We start from the raw sequence: 12,165 nt of genomic DNA on the forward strand, positions 1-12,165 counted from the left end.
AGCACCACGAATGAAATACAAGTTTTTTATCATCACCACCTCGTTGGATGCACTGCTTCTTCTTACATTGTCAATCATGTCAACCAAAATTACAAGCATCTTGGCCTTGGTTTCCACCTTTGGTGGATTGGGCAGCGCTTCAGTGTTGCCATCTCACATCTCTGGCTTGTTGGTCGGACCCTCTATCGTCCAAATCAAACCTACTCTTCAGAATGTATTTCCGGCGGAAAATTTTAACCGTAATGTCACTACAAGCTGGTGGGACACCGATGTTGTCGATGGCCCACCGAGCTCCTCGGCATCGAAACTCTTGAGCAGTCTCGAGCAGGCGAACTTCATTGCGCTTGATGATAAATTTTACAAGGTAAAGCTTACATGAAACAGAAACAAGTGTTAAAATTCAATATTAATGCTGACACTTTTATCAGTTGCTCGGTGTGAAAGACTACAAGTCACAGAAAGACATTGAGGTCATCTTCGACTTCCCAGAGGGACCATCTTTCGCCAAGCGAATCGTGCACGACGGAACAGTCTACTCGCCCGAATGCAACTGTATATTCTTTGCAGAGCTACATCCCCCCAAGCAAGGCTACTCAGCAGATGCCATGCCTTGGGTGTGGCGGACGAATCTGAACCACACGCCCCCAGTCACAGAAAAGGTCTACCCTTCTCCACCTTTGACGATGGCTAATGGGGCGTATTACCATAATGGCAGTGTCTATTGGGCACAGGAAGGCAACTGGACTGTGCCCGGAGGCATCGTCCGCATGGATCCGCTGAGTCTCAAGACCGAGGTGGTTTTAAACAACTTCTTCGGCCACCGTTTCAACAGTCCAAATGATATCGTCATCAAGCGTGACGGTGTGGCATACTTCACCGATGGATACTATGGTTACGACAACTTCAACGATACGCTCGAACCAGAGCTAGCAAACGGCGTTTGGCGGTGGGACATGCATACTGGTAGCCTCCGGGTGGTGCTCGGGGCGGGTGGTGGGCCATTCACGAACCCCAACGGAGTAGCTCTGAACCTGGACGAAGACAAGCTCTTTATCACCAACCGGGGCAACACTTCAGACAACCCAGCCGGAGGGCGGACTATCTACCGGTATAGCATTTCTCCTATAGATACGGGGCTTTCGGACGATCGTGTTTTTACCTACGTGGATGCTGGCTTTCCAGATGGCATCAAGGCCGACAGTGAAGGAAGGATCTACGGAGCCGTCACAGGTGGTGTTCATGTATTTGACGCAGATGGCACTTTCCTGGGTATTATCCGGGTAAAGACGGGAGACGTTGCCGTCAATATGCAATGGGTGAAGGACACGCTTTACATTGTGGGAAGAGGGTACCTGTACAGAGTACAGCTCAACACCACAGGCTCTCAGGCATATTAAATTACTTGCCAGAAAGTCATTTTGACGCGGCGATCACCGGAGCTACCACCTCTTCCAACTTGTAAGCAGCGCAGATGTATAGGTCTTAAATCATAGCTGACTGGGGAGTGCACTGATTTGGGCCTGGTCATAAAACACATATCTTCTTACCCTTTCAACTTGTTTAATCAGATTGCCTCAGTTTATTATTTACATGCATATACTGCAAATTTCCAAGATATACATATTTGGATGTGTTTACTCGCTTCTGCTCTTTACGAAAGGTAAAGGGATATCAGGCCTGGCTCGGTTGAACCAAGCTCCTCATCGGTATATACGAAGCCACTTGGTCTTATACAACTCGTACTTAATTAGATCTCGTTGGATTGCCGTAGGAAGACGGCAGGTCCAAGAAGACAATGTTCCCGTGCTGAGAACGGCTTCCCCAAACTCCTTGTCCCAATCGAGAAATTTGGTTCCCCGCAAATTCCCCCGCACTTTCGTTTAGGGCATCACGTGTCGTACCCATCCTTCAACACCGACGGAAAGATGCCGAGGGCTTAAACCGACTTCCTCCTTCGCAAATGATCAAATATTTCCCCGGCTGCTCTTCGATATTCTCTCAATCTCGGAAGCCGAACTCCTATACCTATATCCGGCTTGGCAAACCGCAATGCCGTCGAACCCGAGTCCAGGTCCCACCTCCGATGTCGAGATGTCCGTTTCCTCGGCTTCTGGTCCGAGACAGGCCAGCCGTGGAGCCAGGAGGTACGGCTTTGCCTGTGCGAGGTGCAAGTCCCGCAAAATCAAGTGCAGTGGAGACCAGCCTGTGTGCAAGGGTTGCCAAAAGAATGGCGAGGATTGCGTCTGGCCATCTCAAGACTTGAGCGATTTACGACTTCGACACGCCAATGCTCGTATCCGATGGCTGGAGGCTTCTCTCCTCAGGAGGTCCCGTTCTCCCCAGATCGACTTGCCGGGCAATACTCAGCCAAACAGAGCATCTCCTCGCCAATCGACTTGCGCAGTGGCCAATACAGACACGAGCCCGGCTGTGAGCACGACCACATCCTCCACAGCAGCTGACGTCGCGTATCCATCTTCTGCGACCGAGATTTGGTTCCAGGTTGGTATTGGAGAGGATGGAGGCGTTGTCTACAACGGCCCAACCAGCCGGTTTCATGCTGGTGCACTGGAGAGCAGCATTGCGCCTACCTCTGAAGCTAGCAATGTCTCAACCCTCTCCGTTTCGGAACCAAAGCGAGCTGCACATGTTGAGACATTACGATCTCAGTGGTCTCTGATGGACTCTGCCTGGCTTCCTTTAATTCGGGCAAAGCCCTTGATGAATGGAACAGGCGTCGACACAAAGGTTGGCATGGCTCTCCTAGATATATACTGGACGTGGCTACATCCCCTCCACAACTGTGTTTACCGCCCATGTCTCGTCATGGATCTTGCTCTAGGTGGGCAATACTGTTCCGACTTCCTTCTCATGTGCATCTTTGCGTTAGCAGCGAGGCATCTACCTGAGCAAGACTTGTCTTGCCCTGACATTGGGAAGGGAGAGGACTTTGTCAAACGAGCTAAGGAACTTCTTTTGCAGGAAATGGCGGCAGACAAGCCCACGATACCGACAATACAAGGACTTCTTATCCTTGGGGGGCGTCAGTGTGCCGTGGGAAAGAGTTCTGAAGGCTGGCTCTACACGGGCATGGCAATCCGGATGATGATCGACATTGGGCTTCATCTTGATACTCCAAAACTCGCCGAATTACAGCGCTGGACGCCTGCAGAAACAGAGACCCGAAAGCGGTTATACAACTCGGCATACATATGGGACAAGACCTTGAGCCTTGCCCTCGGGCGCCCCCCCTCGCTGATACGACGCCCATACCCGAGCACCGACATTCTAGACAAATTCGACGACGCTCGGGACTGGGAACCTATCCACGCTGTAGAGGTTAGCAATATGTACACGCCAACACCATCATGGAATAGCACGACATTTTGCACCTTTTGTCAACTTCACGAACTCACAACAGAAATGATGTTGCTGTTCTCAAATACCCCAAGCACTGAAGACTTTGCAACAAACATCAACGATCTTGATGCCAGATTTCGGACTTGGTATGATGAAATGCCACCATCTCTCAAGATCAGCGATGTTGGGAGTCTTCAGCAAAGCCCTCCGCCCCATATCATCTCACTCAAGTAAGGCTTTGATACATCTCCTATTCAAGTTCTGTCTTACTGACGATCATAGTCTCCTGTATCACGCATTGCATATCCTCCTGCGCCGGCCGTTCTTGAGCTCTCGTGACTCTGCGCTCAGGGCCTCGAGTACAAGCGTATGTGTTGCACATTCGAAAAAGATACATGCAATGTACAGTCTATATGCTCGTACCTTTCCTCATCGGCTCATGACCTACCAAATAAGCTATTGCATCTTCTCTGCTGCCACAGTCGAAGCACAGATACTAAAAACGGCAACGAGTCAGGCAGAGCGGGAGGATGCAGCAGAAAGGTTGGCGTGTGCAATCCGAGTACTTCAAAATGAAGCAGCCCATACGCCAGGTAGCGGCAGGAGCCTGGATACGATTCGACGAATGCTCAATGCTAGTTTAGCGCAGCCTCTCTGGAGTGGCGATAGGTCCAGTAGCTGTAGCAGTGGTCTTCACAGACAGCCACATACTGCGGCGGATGGCGAGTCTGATGGACTCTCCAGAACAAGGACGCATTTAGGACCAGAAGCCCCTCAACCCTCTGCTGGCGATATTTCCAGCGCCCCGGAAGATATTTCAGCTTTCACCATAGGCCAGGACTGCTCATGGTGGGACCAAACAGGATATACCGGACTCGACACTGGTGCTGGATTCCACCCGGACTCTTTCTCATGGGGAATGGCAAATGTGTTGCCGCAAACCCTGAATGTTTTGCCACTGCCTGATCAGGGCTGGAATGCATATGGGTCTATGGGATAGTACTTTGCGGAATGTCGCTGATGGAGAATCAACTCTCTGGGAATGAGCGTGGTAAGAATAGTTGCAGTAGAAACGTCCCGGTGAAACGCGAATGATGCGGACCACGTCACAGAGTTGCACCCTGGGCGAAGGAGGTAGGGAAGGCTGTCATGACATGGTATATCCTGGGCGTGTACCTGAAGACTTCTATGTATCACGATGAGAAATGTATCACAATTGCATGCGGCTCGAGATAACTGTCCTCATTTCCCCTCTTTCTAGCACGATGTCACTGGAGGAATAGGAGAGCACCATACTCAACCCGACCGCAATTCTAATATGTACACCTAGTCAGTCAAATGATCGCATGTGTTGACCAGGATCCCAACCTCCTGCGGTCTTCTACTTCTGCAACTTAACGGCATAGGCCAAGTGAACATGAAATACGGGCTTTGTGGGGTTCATTACATGCACGACGTCAGAGACTTAAACGACAAAATGAAATGATCATTTGAAACTTGGTGGTCTTATACCCACGCCGAATTTCCGTTGTTTGTCTTCATCTGTCGACACTTATTAAGGCTGTCGTTGTCGTCAGAGAATTCCATAGAAACAGGAGAGGATGCGCCTCCCAAAACTGGCCTATTGATGTCAGGGTTGACTGGTTGATGAAGACAGTCCGTCGATAAAGCATCCTGATTGGCTACCGCCGAGTTAGTTGGTAGTGCATCAAGAGATATGCCCTGAAGCTCGACATCGTCTCTCTTTACAGGCGCCTTTCGGATACAGTGGTAGAAGATATTTAGGGCAGGGATTGACAGTCCGTGAGCGACAATAGAGAAGAAGACAAGCCAGTAGACGGTCGGCGCCATGGCTCTAACAAGGTCAGTTTCTTCTTTATCGCCATCTCCATCGCTGGGAAAGAGATGGCGTGCATGCTCGACATAAAAGACAGCTCCGGCGCCAATGGGGCCAAAATAACCCATGAAAAGGGCATCTTTCCAGTTGGAGCAGGCTGCCGGCATGAGTTTATAGAAGGCAAAGATGGCAGGCAGTCGGCGGAAGATGAGAACAAGAAATCCCAACGCAAAAAGGCGGCTCCAGGTGATGCCGGTACCGGTAGGGTCGTTGAAGTCCGACCATGGCAAGATAGTCCCAATGTACATGAAACCGCCAAAGTTGAGTAAGACATCAACGCAGGAGTTGACCTCATCGTGGCGGACCTCAGTCTCCCGCAGGTAATGGCCATCCCAGTTCAGCGCGCTACCAGCAACGAAGCAGGCCAACAGGTCATCAGTGCCTATAGCACCGCAAGTGCCAATGATGAATAGTGCCAAGGCAGTCGGAAAGAGCAGATAGGATTCATTGTCAACCCATTTCCTAAAAACCCAGTTAGACTTGAGAGAATAATTGATGGCAAAGTACACAGAAGCCAAGAGAGGATTGACTGGGTGCGATAGGCACATTAAACTCACCTTCTGAGCGCAAAGCGGATTCCTTTGCAAGACCCATACCCTATCAGAGCCCCATACGCAACCGACAGGAGGATCATATAGAGCCATGTCTCGACGACCCAGTTTTTCATGACTTCCCCAACACCTCCTCCCAGACGACCGACGTCCTCAGATCGTGACATCATGGCATGGGGAAACTCGTCAGTCTCCAGAATGTCTCTATTGTGCTTATTGGCTCCTTGGATGTCTGCATGCCGGATCAGATAAGTGGCGAGCATCAAAAAAGGGAAGCCAAAGCCGTCGTTGGCGCCAGCCTCGGAGGAAATGAGGTCGCGTAGCGGTCGTGGGACGTATTTATCGGCAAAGGGGCCCTTGGCTATGGCTTGGGAGAGGATAGGGTCGGTGCATGTTACGCAAGACCCGATAACGAGAGCCGCCAAGAAGGTGACTTTGGGTATAGTGACCATAATGCAAGCCGTTGTGCATAGCCACATTATAGTCATGATCGGTAGAAGGCACAGGGCCATTTCCTTCCATCGCGTGTAATTGTATTTGGCCGGAAGTTGGTATCCTGCGATGACCAGTTGAACGCCGATCATAACACGCATGGTGCCCTGAATTTCCCGTGTTAGCACTGCGCTGTCGACGTCAAGATGGTGCTGTAGGGACAAACCAGTGTGATGGCATTTGTCTGACCTGGGGTGGCAAACCCCCATTTCTCACTCTCGATGAATTTGGCAGACAAGGGTCCAAGAGCAATTCCAAAGATGACAGCAGGCACTAGAAATTAAGAAGGTGAGCTGGGGCTCCATAGCCATGTGCGATCATGTGGTGCTGAAGAGGGCCAAGAGGCCAAGAAAATGGGGGTAGGAACTGACGAGCTTCGCCCAGGTACCAAGCTTGCTTTATCTTAACGGATATGATACCATAGAGAACAGTGAAGGCGCCTGGGAAGACGTGAGCAAACGATCAGCGATGAAAGCCAAGAGGGACTAGAGAGGTAGTTGTGTACGGACCAAGGACGCCCAGGACGATGTTGAGTTCGCTAACATTAAGAACAGGCATCCTGAATTAATCAACGAACGGACACCATGCATCAACAACTCAAGACGTGGTCTATTGTAAGGAGAAGGTGGAATGGATAATAAGAATAAGACTATGAAGGGAGTAGCCGGGGTATGAGTATGGGGGACAAGCAAGAGAGGTATTGACATTGCTTAATAAACACCCAGGTGAGACTCGCCGCGTGTCTTGAGGGCGCTTCAGGATGATTGACATGAGGGATAGACATGAGCCATGTCGGGACGCCGGATGTGACCCGCAGCAGCTTTACTTAACAAGATGAAGATTTTCTTCTACTGAATCGCGTCCTGGCTTGGCAACCCGGCGAAAGATATACTCTTGGATTAGACAACAGGGGGTATACTCAGTTTCTGACATATTTCACCAACTAATCTAGTAAGTATTCCTAAAAAGCACGGCCCTTTGGATAGGGGCTCAAAGAATACGAAGCCGGTTGCTGATAGAAAGAGGTGTGCCTTCCTGACAAGAATGCCAAGAGTCCGCGGGCCAAAATCGCGACAAATGAGCGTTGATCAGAAACATGGATCAACATGGCCTCCGAGAGACGTGCGGCTAAGGCTACCTTGTCGCCATGTTGCTTATCTTTTGCTAGATCTGAGGCGTGAAATTTAGCTGGCGATCCCAATTATGTACGGAGTATAACCCGAAAGAGCCGGATTACGCCAATCTCTTAATAATTCATTGCAGCCTTCGCTGAACAATGAAGGGCTAGGCCTATCATATTCGTAGATACGCAGATTCTCGATGTTGATGCTGGTCTGAGGTTTGACATCTGCAGGAGGACGCGAGATGTAGGGTAAGACTGCCGCCGAAGTGCCAGATAGTACAATTTCAGGGACACTCACGCAGATGACGGAAAACAGGGCCGGTTCTCACACACAATTTCTTTCAGAGGGGTTGCCTTGTAATCTTTTACCCGCGTGACATTTTCAAGGACCGGGCTAAACAGGCCATCTCTAGGCATCACTGACTAGAGAATGAGTGTTGACGGCAGTCACAGTGACGGAGGCAAAATGGCGATAACGGTTCCAGGCTGAGATGTTGGAGCCGGCTGGAATGTGTCTGCCGTTTGTGTTGGGTGACAAAGGGCACGAGAAACCAACCCCTCACTTCAGAAAAAGGCGCCGAGGGTGCCCAGTTACTGCTGATTAGCGCAAGACATTTGAAAACTAGTGGTACGCCTGCTCATGTGTCTTGCAAGGGTTGGCTGCCCCTTTTCTCAGCCCGGCGCCGGCTGGGCTCTCAGCCTGTTTCGGTACATTGCAAGTACGTACCTCGTTAGCAGATCGACACCCTGCCTTTTTTTTTTTTTTTTTTTTTTTCGGCGCCCTAATTTTCAGGGGTCGCCAACCAGCTGGTTATGCTTACTTTAGCCAAAACCATATCTCACCTTTGTGGGGGTAAGGTTATGTTTCTTGCTGCCGCTGTTTGCCTGTATGAAGAGCATGTACAGAGCGTACAGCAGTATTAATGCTTCTTGCCCTTGTGTGGGATCGGTGTGGAGCAAGGCTAGACCTGGTTCACAACTCTTGTACCGCAATTTCTTACATACGGGGGTATCTCTCATTCCGCTACTTCTGCATGGAGGCAGGCAAGGAGGCAGAAAACTCCAAGTTATCCCGCATTAGGGTGCGGTGTGGCTGATGAAAACGCCTAGCCAAGACGCCTCTGGTAGCCGCTACCTTCGCTTCCCCGCGCACGCGCTGGGAAGAAGGGATGATGCCATTTGCAGCCACAGGGTGAACTCACTTGACAGCACACTTTCAGTTCTTTGGAAACCAAGGGAAACGTTCTGCATCAGCCGGTCTCTTAATCGCTCGCCTCCAACTGATAAAAGCATGGATTTTACAGATTCCCACTAGCTTGTCGGGCGAAGTTGGTTTTGTGCCTTATCACAATGGCGAGCGTGGCGAGGCGTTCTAGAGCTCTGTGGCTGTCTTGGCGCCAGCTGGAGATGGTGGATGCTCAGGGCAACAGCAGGACTAATACAAGAAGAGGCGTCTCGTCGGCTTGACAAGCTTTCTTGACCAAGAGAGAGCGCTTCGTGTTCAAGTTTACAGGCCTATGTGCAAGGCATTTTATAGCGATGCCCAAGCAAAATATCGGTGGGTGGCGGTCTGGCCTTGCCTTCGCCACTTCAGTGGCAGGCCTGGTTACCCTCACCAACCTTGTTTTTCTCCTCATCGCCCTTCCGATTATCGACATGTCCAGCAACGGTGAGGGCTATCTTTACACAGGGAGCTGCAAAACTGCCAAGCAATTCAGCATATGGATTCATCTTGCCATCAATATCTTGGCCACCCTGCTGCTCGGCGCTGGAAACTACACTCAACAGGTTTTGACTGGACCTACGAGACCCGAGCTTGACAGAGCTCATGCCAAAAAGACGTGGCTAGACGTCGGTGTTTCCTCAATCAGGAACCTCGGCAAAATCTCTTTCAAAAGAGTGGCGGCTTGGACGGTATTAGCCATTAGCTCGCTCCCTATCCACTTGCTGTAAGACAATGCCAGTGAACTACGAATAAATGAATGTTGACGTTTGATAGCTACAACTCAGTGGTGTATTTCGAAACCAGCGCCAATAGGTACTGGGTATACCCTACCATGCACAGCAATCTCGTCAACTCAAGTTACGCGTATGGAAACAAAGAATTTGATGCCCTCAAGACGTCACTAAACGAGTTTGAAAAGCTCACTAATAGCGAGTGCATGGCTGCATATGGGCAGAAGCTCGTATCCAGTCGATCTGATGTCATCCTCATCCTCGATCCCTCAACAGTCGACACCAAGTTCGGGTACACGGTACGGTGGTCTGGAGACCCTAATAGACGTGGGTCAGAGCCGTATGACTGGATGTGCGGCAGGAAACCCTGGGCAGATGAGCAGTGCGATGTGTCTTCTTTGGATGTAGACAACTGGCCGCTTTATTCCGATGACAAATGGGTAAATAAGACCTCCCCACGGGTGGAATATTGCCTCAGCAAACAAACTCCTGAGTACTGCAAACTGGCCCTCAACATATACCTCCTTGCTATTGTTGTGGGGTGTAACGTGGTCAAGCTTATCGGGTTAGGCTTGACCTGGTTGTGCTTGAAGCAGCAGCCACTCCTGACCCTTGGAGGTTCGTTCAAACCGCCCAATTGGTTTACCACGTGCTTACTTTTCAGCAGATGTCATGGCCTCGTTTCTCCAAAACCCAGACCAAGCTACTAAAAGTCGCAGTCTCATGTCAAAGTCTTCTGGTCATCGACTGTACTGGGGACCCGAGTTACGGGAATGGTTTCCAGGGAAACACCGTTGGGCTGCGTCCGTCTCAGTCCTTCGATATGGGGTAACTGTAGTCCTGTACAAAACCCGTTTCGACCCGCGTCTTGATGGCAAGCTAATAAACAACAGGTGCGTCGGTGCTCTCTCTTTGACCTCGTATCTCTTATATCTGGGAGTTGAGCACGTGTCTGTATACGAAACGCCCAGTTTGACTGCCCTGTGGAATCGAGGCTTCGGGCAGGTCAGTGTTGACGCTCTCATCGATTTTTCAGGGATTATGTCTTTGGAGGGACCTGTGGTTATGGTGCTCATTGCCAATCTTCCGCAACTGATTCTTTCCCTACTTTACACTGCACTGAATGGAATGTGGACTGCCATGCTGGTTGGAGTGGAATGGAATACCTATGGCCAAGAACACAAGGGTCTTCGTACGAGCTCCCCTGTCGGAAATCAGCGCAGGACTTACTGGCTCTCGCTTCCTTTGGTAAGTTCTGCTTTTTTGCCTAAGTTTGTGCTGAGGACTGATCATCGCATGGCTTGGACTAATAGAGATACGGACTGCCTCTTCTTGCCGGGTCTGCAGCATTGCACTGGCTGATCTCTCAATCCATCTTCTTTGTGAGGCTAGTCATCTACGAGGACGGAACAAAAGCGAATGTGGAAACGACGGTCAGTTATGATTTCAGGGAGACCACCTGCGGATACTCCCCCATAGCTATTGTGTTTACGATAATTCTCGGCGCGCTGATTCTGCTGATTACTGTTGGGATGAGCCTCAGACCGATGACGACGGCCATCCCAGTAGGTGGGCCATGCTCTGCTGTCATTAGTGCTGCTTGCCATGCGCCCGAGGGAGACGAGGATGCTGCTCTGAAGTTGGTGAGATGGGGAGCGGTGGGTGGAACGAACAAGCTTTGTGTGACGAGCTGGCCCGTAGAGCCGCCTGAGGTTGGAAGATTGTATTAGTTCGGAGATATCTCATTCACTCAAGGTTCAAGCAGTGAATTATCATGATGTGAAACGCTTCGCAAACACCTCCTATATAAACAAGGCTTGCTTCCCCTTGAAACTCACCTTGGCAGCTAAATACTCGGCCTTCTGTCTATCCCTACGCCCTTACCAGTACCTAGACTATCTTCAGTGCAGTTTCCTGTTCAACTACCAAATCATACTCATTCCGGAACCAGTCATCTCTCGCTGCCCAGTCCTTAAAGGCAAGAGTAATCAGAGCAACTCTCTCGAACGAACATCCACTTCTGGCGTTAACCACCTTTTCCAGAACAAGGAAATAGCCAGTAATTACTTCCGTTGCAAAGGATTGGTTATCGTATAGATGAAGAAGAAATACGCGTGCATGTCGAGAAGCAAATCCGTCATTTCTGTCAAGGAATTCAAAGTCGACTCGGTCATCGTACTTGTAATCGGGAAAGAAACTTGACTCGGCGCCCTTGAGCACGAGTCCCCTGATGCCGTTGCCCGGTGTCACAGGGCAAGGTGTTATCTTCGGGCTCCGTGTAAGCATCCACTGGTCGTTTTCGATGGTGTACGGGATTCGACTTCTGGAGGTGGTACAGCGTCGACAGACCCGGCGGAGGTAGACTGGGCAGAGGGATGCTCGTATGCATACGTGGGCGGACTTCACGGCTCCGGTTTTGTCAACTCAGGCGGGCGCACACTCAACCTCCTGTATCTTGCCTTGGAAGTCTTGTCTGTGGCGTGTCCTCATGGCGTAGATGTAATCTATCCCCATGGTACTGTCGATACTTGCCCACGACCAGCTGGGCGCTCTCCAGACAGATGCCCGAGGCTGATCCACAGGTACGTTGACGACCCAGAGTAGCCCCTCCGCGAAATTTGACCTCCAAAGCCCAGCAAGAAACTCATCTCCCGTGATACGGCCAATGTCCTTGGCACATCCCGATAGAGCGGGCAATTTGTCACTCAAATGGGTGATTCGAAGCTTGGTATACTGCATGACCGTCTTCTGCCAATGCTGGCACAGCTGCTTTGCCGAGTACTGCC

At 50.5% G+C, this 12,165-nt stretch overlaps 3 protein-coding genes across 3 annotated transcripts; 2 read left to right on the forward strand and 1 right to left on the reverse strand.

Annotated features, from left to right (window-relative positions):
• Positions 1-76: 76 nt before the first annotated feature.
• Positions 77-1,397, forward strand: LRP88_12398 (SMP-30/gluconolactonase/LRE family protein; the record flags this gene model as incomplete). The annotated part of the gene is made up of 2 exons (XM_083248792.1): positions 77-364; positions 429-1,397. The coding sequence occupies 2 exons, from the start codon at positions 77-79 to the stop codon at positions 1,395-1,397; spliced, it is 1,257 nt and encodes a 418-aa protein (XP_083096222.1).
• A 652-nt stretch (positions 1,398-2,049) lies between these two features.
• On the forward strand, positions 2,050-3,594 carry LRP88_12399 (transcription factor domain-containing protein; the record flags this gene model as incomplete). Its single annotated transcript, XM_083248793.1, has 1 exon — positions 2,050-3,594. The coding sequence occupies one exon, from the start codon at positions 2,050-2,052 to the stop codon at positions 3,592-3,594; it is 1,545 nt and encodes a 514-aa protein (XP_083096223.1).
• Positions 3,595-4,866: 1,272 nt separating this feature from the next.
• LRP88_12400 (uncharacterized protein) lies at positions 4,867-6,858 on the reverse strand (the record flags this gene model as incomplete). Its single annotated transcript, XM_083248794.1, has 5 exons — positions 4,867-5,719; positions 5,815-6,407; positions 6,467-6,573; positions 6,672-6,740; positions 6,810-6,858. 5 exons carry the CDS (start codon positions 6,856-6,858, stop codon positions 4,867-4,869), a joined length of 1,671 nt encoding a protein of 556 aa, XP_083096224.1.
• Positions 6,859-12,165: the final 5,307 nt, after the last annotated feature.

This window comes from Fusarium phalaenopsidis (genome assembly GCF_050370095.1).
Source record: "Fusarium phalaenopsidis strain FUZ10S chromosome Unknown contig_32316, whole genome shotgun sequence".
Classification (NCBI taxonomy): Eukaryota; Fungi; Ascomycota; class Sordariomycetes; order Hypocreales; family Nectriaceae; genus Fusarium; species Fusarium phalaenopsidis.